A 12242-nucleotide genomic window follows, 5' to 3' on the forward strand; every position below is an offset into this window, starting at 1 on the left:
CCTCAACCTGAAGTCAGCTACCCATTCACACCTTGGTGGAGTGAGGAAAATCGGAGTCAAGTGCCTTTCCCCAGGACACAACACCATGCCGAAACGGGGCCTGGAACCCTGATCACTGGTGAACACTGGATCACACGTCCAACTCCTGTGTGTGTGTCCGTGTGCATGCATGCGAGCATGTAAATTATACAGGAAACTCATCAGTGTGACAGAAAGTTCCTGTGTCGATGCAGTCAGTTTATGTCCCAGCATGTCAGTAAATAAGTGGGCGTGCATGAATGTCTTCCGTGCCCACGCTTTCGTTTTCTTCACTCTTTTTCTTCATCTTTCCATCACTGGAAACGGAATGTGTGTGTGTGTGTGTGTGTGTGTGTGTACCGAGCGTGCGCGCGCGTGTGTGTGTGTATGTGTGTGAGAGAGAGGGAGAGAGAATAATTTGTGTTTGCGTATGAGTTTTCAAGTGTTTGGTGTGGTGTGTGTGTGGGTGTGTACGAGAGGAGAGAGAGAGGGAGAGAGAGAGAGAGCGAGAGAGAGAATAATTTGTGTTTGCCTATGAGTTTTCAAGTGTTTGGTGTGGTGTGGTGTGTGTGTGTGTGTGGTTAATGCTGTCTTCCAGTCACACGGATTCTCTTTGTGTGTATGCAGCTCTCTCTCTCTCTCACACACACACATAGTCGCTCATTAAAAGAAACTGAGATGCACACTCAGAAACATACACACACGCGCGCGCACATGTAAGCAACACATACACGTAAACAAGTAAAATTGCATTTCATTTCTTTATTTTTCAAAGATTTGTTCTTTTTTTCAAAAAAAGTCATTTTCTTACAAAAATACACATATTTACACATTTTCTCTCATACTGTCTCACATTCTCTTCTCTCTCGTTTTTTCTGTCTCTGCACACACACACACACACACACAGATACACACACAGACTTGCTTGCAAAAGCACAAACCAATAATAATAAATTAGCCACATGAAGTATATTTACACGTGAAACAATGGCAATGAACTACAAGAAATGCGAAATGAAAAACTAGTAATGCCAAATGAACAATGACAAAGAACTAGCAATGGCAAAATAAACTATGATGCAGCGATTTGAATTCATGAAAAAAATGGGGGAGGGGATCATGGGGAGGGGGTGTGTGGGGAGGGGGGGGAAGGGGGGGGGGGGCAACAGAAAACAAAAACAGCAGTCATGTTCACATAGTGAAACTAAAACTGAAGGAAAAAACATGATAAACATGGACATATATGCATCCATAATAAATAAATGAATCATGGGCTGGTGGTGGGGTATGAATGAAACAATGACACGTGATGAATGAACAATGATTTTTTGACACACAGTGACACACACATGCCCACTACCCATGGGAGAAGAAGAATAAATTAGCATGAGTTTTTTTCTTTCTTTTTGTGACAACGACTTTACGACACTGATGATTTTCACCATGGATTCAGATGACTTGATGACGGTATGAACAAACGCCTCCATCTTATCATCATCCGTTCATAATTTACAGTTTTTCATCCCATTCATAATTTACACTTCTTCAATCCACTTACATGCCTCTCTCAAGTGTTCATTTTTACATAATGTTCAAACGTTTTCTTCAGACCAAAACTGGACATGCTTCCAAATTCTTTCTCACTGCTTATAATGCCAAGATTGTTTCTGGAACTGCAAACTAAACAACACAACAATAATCATCATGCCCAAACAACTTCATACCAGCATCATGCATGTTTTCACTTGCAGGCAAACATACACCACATCAGTTATATACTTAACTTACTGACATAGCTTGTTCACAATTGTATCATTTAACACTTGGATTCAGGCAAACAATGCTATAACTTACAAGCATAACCAACGCAATCATTCATACCTATCACTACGTTTCTGTTTTATAACACACAGACATTAACTCAACAGTAACTCATCACTATCAACCGTACTTGCTTCAACCAATCAAAGTACTTAACCCAAGCGACCCGTAAATCAATCAATCACTCATCACGCAAATACTTAACAAACCCAAACAAATTCCTGAGGTAGTCTAGTACTCTGTCTCGCGTTCTACACAACAACAGCTGAATTCATGCGCTTTCGCTTCCCAGAGAGCTTGCACACTAACAGCGCTATCACCAGTTATCCCATCTAAAACAAAACAAAAACAGAACTTTTTGTTCTGAACTCTTTTCCACAGCGTCATCTCTCACACTCTCACTAGCATAACATGCTCACACTCGACATACACATCTTCCTCTCTCACTCTCATTGACATAACATACACTCTTTCACACACAGGCACACACACACCATGGAACGAGTTGAGATACAACTGCATTGAATGCTGCCTTTTCTTGTATTTCTTCAGTAAAATAAATAAATAAATAAAAGTCAAAAAACGTCTTGTCTGAGAAGACCTGTTTTCCATTCCCACTGTCGATGAAGGTCTCTCTCTCACCACCACCACCATCCACCCATTGAGTTCAGGCTTTGACCAGATTGTCCCAGGTGGCTGACACCACCCACTGCACCTCCTAGAGGCTCCTCGTTGTGGAGACCCAGCCTTAGCACCGCGGAGGGCAGGGGGAAGATGGTGGCTGGGTATCATTGTCGACATGTACGTCACCCTGACGAGGTGTGAGAGGTCTCACACACACACAGACCCCTGATTTCAGGACAGTGGGGTTGTGTGGTGGGATGGAAAACAAGATGGCTTTTTGCTTTACTTGCATTGATTGGCAGTGGAAGAGCTGGTGAGATACCCCTTCAGGACTTGTGATGGGATGGTACTCAGGGGTCTTCCTGTACTGTTCTGTAGGAGTGTGGGGAGTTTGGGGGAGGGGGGAGGGGGGAGTCCATTTTTCACTGAAGGAAGCACTCTCTCTCCCTCGCAGACTGGAACCACTGCTCCCTGGTGTCTTCTCTTGCCTCTAGGGGAGTGAGGGTGGAACAGGAGGCTGGGCTGGATTGGGGGGAGGGGCTGTGGGCAGGGTAGGTAGGTAGGTGGTGGCGTTGATGACTTTGACGAGTCCGCCCTACCTGACCAGGCACTGGCAAGTTGGAAGAAAGGCAAGAGAGAATTCACCAACCCCTGTTGGTGGTGCTGGTTTTTGGCATTGGATGTTCACTTCTGTTGGGGTCTCTCCCGCAGTCAAGTTGTATTTACAACTGGCAGATGACAGGCCGGCAGGGTTTGGTCTGTTACAACTTCTCCACTGGTTCTAACCCCATGGGATTTGTTGCTCCTGGCATGCTCTCTCCTTCCCTCCCCCACCTTGTTTGGAGAGTGGGGGTGAAGTCTCTCTTCTCTCTTTTTGTCACCGGGTGAAACGTTATCACACAGAAGAGTCTTGCTGCAACCCGCTTTCTTTCTCTAGCAATGCTTTCACCATACGTTCTCCATCCAACTGCTACGGCTGTTGCTGCTAGTGTTGTTGATACCAGCAGCAACCAGTCCTTTCTTTCCAAAAAAAAAAGCAAGTTCTTACCCATCCAAACTCAGAAACAAAACCAAAAACGTCCAAGTCCGCAAGACGGAAGAAGACTGTTTGAGGACGACCATGGTAACAACAAAACACCCTGCTCTTCTCGGGAACCAGCCGAGGAATGACCTCCAAGTTGTCATATACTTTCCTGACTAGACAGCGAGGCGGCGTCCAGGTTGTTGCAGTTGGCCAAGTCCTCCTGTCGCAGCTGCTGCTGCCGCTTCAGGTTGCCAGCAGGGATGGGGATGGGAGCAGCCGCCTGCATCCAGGGATGCTTGGCGATCTCCTCCAGGCTGGGCCGGTCCGCAGGGCGGATGGACAGGCACTTGCCGATGAGGTCCTCCACCTGGGGGCTCAGGCGCCGCTTGAAGGTCAGGCGGGCCTCCACAATCTGGTGGTCGTGCTCGAAGGGGATGTCCCCGCAGACCAGATCGTAGAGCAGGATGCCCAGGGACCACACGGTGGCCGGCAGCCCGTGGTAGCGCTGGTAGCGGATCCACTCCGGGGGGCTGTACACTCGTGTGCCTGGAAACACACAGAAAGAAAGCACATAGATATTAGTTTTTCGCTTAAATGGGCAGTTGTTTTCTTCTTTCAATTCAAAAACATCAATCCTTCCGCACGCAAGAAAAACGGCGAAGCAGAAGAAGCATGTCAATTAAGAGTTTTAAAGCAAAAACATGTACTTACTTTCTCTTAGGACAATGACACACACACACACGAGTGAAAAACAACAAAGAATGAGAAACCGAGAAACACAAAACAGAAAAGTCATCTTGCGTCATGTCGAGACAGTGGTTTTGTTTGAGTGGCAGGCGACCCGAGGTTGACCGCCAGCAAACAAGCCTGTGAACTTTCCACCTGACTGACACACATTCCTCTTCTTGTGTTCCTCCACTCTTCCTAACCCCACCCCCTCCCCTTTTATTTCTTCCCTTCCCTCCTCCCTTCCTTTCCGAAGCAGTAGTTGAAGCCGAGGTTGGAAGCACACACGCGCGAGCGACAGACATGATGCAAGCTTTCCTTGCAACGACCCCAACTCCTACCCTCACCCCCACCCACTCCCAACCCCCCCAAACTTTTCCCCCCCTCCCCGCCGGCGCCATTCGATCTTTTTCACTGACCTCCACATGCCCTGCAGACGGCTGTGCCCCTCCCCCTCCCTCTCCCGTCACCCCCACATTCCTCCCTCCCCTCTCAGAGATCGCAGGAATCCATCCTTCGGCCCTCCCCCCTTCCCCCACACCCTTCTTTTTAGCTCTGAACTCGCCACGACCTGGAGGCAGGCTAGGCCATGCTCGGCGGGTCGGTCGTGCAATGACTGTGACTTGACTCGTCGGCGGGGGAGAGGGGGGTTGGGGGGGGGGGGGGAGGGAGGATGGGTACAAAGGGGAAGAAGGCAACACAAGGTCGAACGTTCAACGACTGTGCTTCTCTCTCTCGTCTCTCTCGCGCGCTACCACCGCATCGGAAAGGGGTGTGGGAGAGAAGTGGGAGAAGGGGAGAAAGATAGATGGAAGCTTTGACCTCCCTTCTCTCTCTTATTTTCTTTCTTTCTTCTTCTCGGAGCAAGCTACCGTAACGCAGGAGAGAGAGAGAGAGCGCGCATGTCTGCACATGACTTTTCTTCCTTTCCTTCATTTACCGCCTACATGCATTTTTCCTTTTGTGTGTGAGTGCTCCAAGCTTAAGTTGTACAACCCGTTCGCTTGCTCAGAACTCCCCACTCTCTCTCTCTCTTTTCTCCTGTCTATTTATAAATCGCATGGCGCGGCAAAAGTTTTGGGGAGAAAAAAAAACACACCTCAGTTTCAAATAAAACGAAAGTGAATCTTTTTTTTCTCTTCCCTCATAAAAAGCGCTCGCGTCGAGGATATGGTATGAAAAGAGTGCACGTGTGTGTGGGTGGAGAGAGGTAGAGAGAGGAGGAAGGTTGGCCTGGGGTGCGGAGGAAAAGGGGGGGGGGGGGGTGGAGGCAGAGTTCACCGTGTCGACGTTCGACGCAGAGTGTAGAAAAAGAGAGAGAGACAAACTTGTGAAAAAGGAGAAGGATACGCCCCAGATAACAACCGAGACTGGCAAGGTCGGAACTGAAGGAAGGAAGGAATGGGAGCTTGCGCGCGCGGGGAGAGAGGGGGAGAAAGAGAGAGAGAGAGAGAGAGAGAGAGAGACGACCTAACCATTGGTGGTAGTGCACTGTGGTGTGGCGTGATATACTGCAGAGCAGTGCAACGCTGTGCAGTGTAACGTAGTGCGTGTAGTGTGATGTGTGGCTTGCTGCTAAAACGGCGCGAGACGAGACGACTTCAGGACAGGCGAGTATGGGCTTCCCCCTCCTCCCAGATGTCAAGTCACACAAAATCAGGTGCTTCGCTTCGCAGTGAATAGTACAGCTGACCTTACGGCTTGGGGTCACTGTATTTGGGAGACTCCCCTACTCTCTCATTCTCTCTGTCCTTCCCTCCCTCAACTGTAGACATGTGCAATCTAAGCCACCCCCTTCCGCCTCACTTTCAAAAACACCCAAATAATCACATTATTTACCAACTACTTCTACCATGTTATTTTTTTTTTAGTGTGCTTGCACATCGTTTTCCCCAAAACCTCGTGCAGTCGATGTGCGTGCGTGTGTGTGTGTGTGTGTGTGCAAAACACCACACCACAAGCGCGCAACCCCCCTCTCCACCATCATACCTGTCCCACTCCCAACTCCTCCATGCCCACCCACCTCCCGCCCCTCCTCTTCCTCCCTCCCCGTGGTGGTGCGGGGGGACTGCAGTGCCGGTGAATGACCCAGTGCCCTTGGTGCTGAGCTGAAGGCAGCTCGCTGGCAGAGAGGGGGTGGGGGGGGGGGGAAGGTGAGCGGAATGGAATGGAAGATGAGATGAGGACGGAGGTTTGCGTCCCAAAATAGCGCTGGGATGGCTGGGACACATACACACACACACACTGGCATTGCCTCGAGGCAAGTCTGCTGCTTCTAGCCTCTAGCTTTTGTAGCGAACTCCACAACAAAATCAGGACTGGGAAGGAGGAAAGGTTCACGCACTCATACGTATCCCCACATACTTTATTTCATTTTACAAGTTTCATAGATCTTTTTTTTGTGTGTGGTAAATTTTGTTCAACCACTATGTCATATATTTATATAACAGTATTCGCTATAAGGTACTACAATGCACAACTGTTTATTTTTAGCCTTGTCATTACAGAAGTCCAAATACCTCAGTCACCCTATCCCTTCGGCGTAGGCGAAAAAAGTAGAAGAGAGACACAATGTGAGGGTTCTGACGCGCTTGCGAAGCTTAGTTGGATCCTTGCCAAAAATGCAAGGCAAGAAGAAAAAGAAAAGCACCAATTGGGAGCATAGTGGGGGAGAGGGAAGGGAGAGTAAGACGGAAGGTGAAGGTAAAGGCTCTCTCTCTCTCCCGTTTCAGACAGACAGACGGGACATGTCTGGCAAAAATCAAAAGCGCCGAGGCCTAGTTTTTCATCCCCTCCCTTTCTCCCCAACACACACACTTCTCCCCCCCCCTCCCCCACGCACAGTCTGCAGGGGAAGAGAGGAGAGAAGGAGGGAGTGGATGATTCAGGCTTCTGGCATGCGGTACTGAACTCTGCTCGTTCCCTGCTCTTTCCATTTTTTTTTTTTTAACACCAGAGGAAAGCCAAAGCAAGCATGCCCACTTTAGAACTACTCGTCTTTTTAGGCTGCAGCAACCGAACACGACTGCTGAGTATACTGACTCGACATTTGAGGGGTGTCTTCTTTCACAAAGGAAGTTTGTTTCTATTTTTATTCTTATTCTGCGACTACATACGGAGTTTCATTTCCGTGAAAAAAGGCTACCAAAGTATGTTTCAGTTATTGGAAAATCCAGCCTTTTACATGTCTTGAGTACTAACATCCTGATATACAGAAATAGCGGTATTTACAAATACACCACCCAGAATGTTATCCGTGAAAAAAACCAAAACTTTTTTATTTGTTAGTTCGTGTAATTATTCAAAAAATCATTTTTCATAACGGTACAAATTTAAAACATTACCGTGTCTGACCCAGACTTAAAAGGTAACCCAAGGACTTGTCTACTGATCTCACACATAACCTTGCCCCCTCCCTCTCTCCCCCACTCTCCTTCCCCCGACCTCCTTGGAGGTGATCCAACACCGATTCAGAGTTGGCACCGCTCCCACACGGGTTGTGAAATGGAGAGAGAGATATTCACGTTAACACCCACAGCGTACAAGTCATAATTTCCTCGCGTGCGTGTATGACACGACGAGGGTAGGGAGAATATATAAATATATATATGAGTGTGTGTGTCCACTCCATGTTTACTGTTGGCACGAGTTTGAGGCACTATGACGCAAGTTGTACATTCATAATTACGATTCACTACACCCGTTACAAGATAGTGTTTCACAGCCGTGGCGGTCTGTGCATGTTACTGTCACTGCGAGTCAAGTCTCATGTAATAATGTTTCGAAAAGCTGTCTGTTAGAGAGTAAAAAAAGATAAGAAAAAGAAAGATAATGAAACGACGAAACAATGCAAGTTACACAGCTTTATAGTCAACAACAAACTTAAACATGAAAAGCACGGTTTCACAAACACATGATGAAAAACTAGCACACACGGTGACAAACACAAATAACAACAGCAGTGAGTTTATTTATTGCTTTCAAACACCTCAAAGTGCTTCACGATACCAACATGTCAGTCACAAAAAGCATACACACGATACCATCACACACACACACAAACACATTCCGTGCAACACTCACCATCAAACTCCGTGTACACGCCCTCCTTCAAGATGGCACCGGACCCAAAGTCAATCAGCTTCAACTGGCCCGTCTTGAGATCGACGAGGATGTTCTCGTCCTTGATGTCCCTGTGCAGAACCCCGCAGCGCGTGACGTTTTGCACGATCTGCAGGATCTGCCTGAAGAACTCGCGGGCAGCGTCTTCCCTCAGGGCGCCCTTCTCCGTGATGAAGTCGAAGAGGTCTTTGACGGGGTCCGGGCGTTCCATCACCAGGATGAAGGAGTCAGACCGCTCGAACGTGTCCAGGAGCTTGATGACTCCCTGCACGCTCTGCGTCTTGCGCAGAAGGCAGACTTCCATGGGGACCTGGTGACCGTTGATCTGTGCGGGGGAGAGAGAAGGTCAGGTTTGAATGCGTGTGGGGGTGTGGGGGGATGATTTGTTCCCTCTCCTCCTTCGTTCTCTCATCTCTCTAACAGCAGTATTCATTCCAACATGCATTAATTAATATGACATTGACATATATATATATATCTATAAAGAAGAAAAAAAAACCCACAAAAAGCGGGTTTTTTAACAGCCTGTGGTTGTATTTTTGTGCTACCCAAATGAAGCTTGCCACATCAACCCACTCCCACACTGGCCTGCACCCATCATCCCTCCAGAGCTTTTCGTTTGCTTTTTGCCACTGCACCTGTGCACCAGCAAGCAATTAATTTCTGAGCATCCCTCCCCCTCCCTCCCGCCCCCTCTATCGGCCATGTCCTACATGCCAACCCTCTCCAACCCTGTCCCCTCCCTCTTCCCCCACTCCCACCACCGACGCACTAGTGACCTAGAAAGCCAACGGCTGCCGACGACACACACACACACACCGAGCAGCGGAGCCCTTGCTGAACGATCAATGACACACAAAACTTTGCCGCATGCAGCAGTTAGGCAGCTTGCTGCTTGCACAGTCCCTCCTCCTCCCCCTCTCTCTCCCTTCTCTCTAGTTTTTTTTTCCATCTGCCAGCTTCAAGCGGCACACAGAGAGACAGAGAGAGAGAGAGAGAAGCCCTTCACCTTTCAAAACCCCTTCAAGGCACAAGCGCAGAAAAAAATAAAAGGAAGATTTTTTTCTTTAAAATCGCGGCAGTCTCCTATCATAGCGAAGTCCTCTCAAAAAGAAGGGGTGGGGGGGAAGGGTCGAACAGGGGCAGACAGACAGAGCAAAGAATGGGGGGAGGGGAGGTGCTCGGGAGGGTTTGAGGGAGGACGGCGGCGGCGAGAGAAAGGGACTGGATGTAGGCCAAAAGAGAACTTTGTCCTCTCTCTCACTCCCACTCCCAGGGCAGCGCGCACGCACACACACACACACACGAGGCCACGACCTCTAGGGTCGGGGAAGGGGGACTTTGGGGGTCGGGGGAGGAACGACCGACCGAGCGAACAGCCGGGCCATTTGACGAGCAGTCACATCAGGCCAGGCCAGGCCAGATCAGGCCAACCTCCCCCAGCACGCGCGCGCGCGCACACACACACACACGCCACTACTAACACTCGGGCGACTTGCAAGCAAGAGCAGGGCAAGGAAGGAGGATGGGGAGAGAAAAATCAATAAGTGCTGATGATGCTACTGCTGCTCCTAAAGCTCTCTGACTATGTGTGTGTATGTGTGTGTTGAAAACGTCGGCATGTTCCTTTCGTCCTGATACATGTAACGCCATGCAAAGGCTGTTTGAGTGGGTGTCAGATATGCGTGCGTTTAACACATACATAATACATGAAAAAAATAAAAAAGGGAGAAAATATTTTTATCCTTACCTGGCCCCATTCCGTTACTTTCTCTTTAAGGATGTGTTTGATCGCCACCTGAAAACATACACAACAAAAACATTCTGAAAATTGTGAACACGTTTTTTTTTTTTTTTTATTATTAAACATTAAACAAGACAAGGCTGCTACATGTTACAGAAACTCGTATGTAGCAGGGTGTACAAACATACTGTTCACAACACAAAGTTAAAACATGCAAGAAGAGGCATATATATAACCACACATTATGTGTCTGTTAGTAGCATTTGATTCATTGATACTGTTGAAAAGGTATAAGTTGTTCTTTGTAAAGATTTACCAAATACATGCTGGATCTTTTTTCTTTTATTAATTTGCTTTAACTTCAAGAAAGAATTCTGACTTTTAAAAAATCAATTATGTTTCAAGTCACGAAATCTGATAACTACATGTCAGTGAATTGGTTTCAACTTTTCTGATTTTAAACCCTAATCTTTATCTCCATGGCATTTTTCGACAGTTTTTCTCAATGAAATTATCGGCATTTTGACAAAGATACTACCCCTAGTCCTACTCTCCGCCCTCTCTCTCGGATCAGTACAACTACAAGGCAGGACAGATACTTACAGGCAAATTGTCCCTCCGTCTGAATCCAGAGTACACAGTGCCAAATCCACCGCTGCCAAGGATTTCTCCGATCACGTAATCCTTCTCAAGACTCGGCCGTTCTCTCACTGCAAGAAAACAAACCAAAGAAGGGATAAGTGAAAGAATAAATTAATAATCACTAAACATTTCTTCTAAAATTCCAAAAGACACATAAAATATTTACTGATGTTAACTAATTCAAGGCAACAACAATACTTATTTGTAAAAAAAAAAAATAATAATAAAAAAAAAATAATAATAATAATAAAAAATAAAATGTTCGATCAATTTTACATAATTATGCTAATTTGTACCAAAACTGGTTAAAAATGGATTTTTTTTCCCAGATATATTGTTACGTTAAAAAAAATCACATTTTTCCATTATTTGCCGAACAGCTCTTTCTCATGAACAAATATATTTCACTGTCTGCTGTCACTGGTACTGGTAGTTTGATCACTGATCATGTTCTCCAGAGTTTTTTACACACACACACACACACACACAATGTCCATGTACCTTTCTCTTTCTCGGCATGTTGGCATCCAAACACTCCGCTAAATCCAAGTTTGCGTCCCAGCATTGTGGCCATGGTTGTACAGCACAGAAAGGTGATCACCACAAGAACAACAAGTATCCAAATTGCCAATCCGAAGAGTAGTAGTACAGAGTTGTAGTAGTATTGTAGTAGTACTGTCCGCACTTATGCTCGTGATACTCCCGGCACGAAGCGACGTCTGTTTTGTTCTGAGCTTTTCACGCCGCAGTCGTCTGCTATCAACCTTTCCTGCCGCGCACGCGCTGCACGGACTGGGTATCCCTCCGCCTACCAGTTTTGACTTCTTCGTTGGTGAGATTTTTTCAAATTTAACGTCTTTTTATGCAATGAAAATATTATTCCTCATTGCACAACAAATGAACATTAAAGTTGGTGGGGTTTTGTTTGTTTAGATTTAATGTTAATCAAAGTAAGTTGTTGTAGACAGAACTATTTTCTTGTGCGGACTGTCTGTCTCGTGGGGGGAGGGGGTGTGGTGCAGGCCGCACGCGGGCAAGGCAGAACTCGTCGTACAGCGGTTGTGAAATCGCTTCAACCAATCAGAGGCCTTCGCGCGCGCGGCGCCCACCAATCAGGGAGTTTTTCGCCTTGCCGAACTGGGGGAAAGCGAGAGGCACGGCGAGCGGTTGAGAGAGCCAGACGGGGCAGCGAGTACAAACATTGCCAGTCGTGCTTGGTTACGGTAGATCGGCCCGGCCAGAGCTTCACTTGTTCATTGAAACATTCGCCCAGCCCTTCCCTCCACACTTGTTGGCGGGAACGAACGACAGACAAAGAAAAAAACCCACTCCTGTGGGATCTAGCACTTTTACTTTCCCCTCACCCCCAACCACTTATAAATCTGTATCCCTGTTATCTTATTTTATTTTTATTTTTTGAAACGGGGGCCGGAAAAAGGTGTGTGTGTGTGTGTGTGAAAAAGCTTGGGTGGGGTTGCAGGAGGGGAGAGAGAGAGGTTCGCTGGCTAAAAGATACAGATA

At 47.1% G+C, this 12242-nt stretch overlaps 1 protein-coding gene across 1 annotated transcript; it reads right to left on the bottom strand.

Moving 5' to 3' along the window:
- Nucleotides 1–765: 765 nt before the first annotated feature.
- LOC143299346 (serine/threonine-protein kinase pim-1-like) lies at nt 766–11459 on the bottom strand. The gene is made up of 5 exons (XM_076612481.1): nt 11223–11459; nt 10683–10789; nt 10086–10133; nt 8297–8660; nt 766–4033 (listed from the first exon to the last, which is right to left on the bottom strand). The coding sequence occupies exons 1-5, from the start codon at nt 11293–11295 to the stop codon at nt 3645–3647; spliced, it is 981 nt and encodes a 326-aa protein (XP_076468596.1). The 5' UTR covers nt 11296–11459; the 3' UTR covers nt 766–3644.
- Nucleotides 11460–12242: the final 783 nt, after the last annotated feature.

Source organism: Babylonia areolata, chromosome 25, assembly GCF_041734735.1.
Source record: "Babylonia areolata isolate BAREFJ2019XMU chromosome 25, ASM4173473v1, whole genome shotgun sequence".
NCBI lineage: Eukaryota > Metazoa > Mollusca > Gastropoda > Neogastropoda > Buccinidae > Babylonia > Babylonia areolata.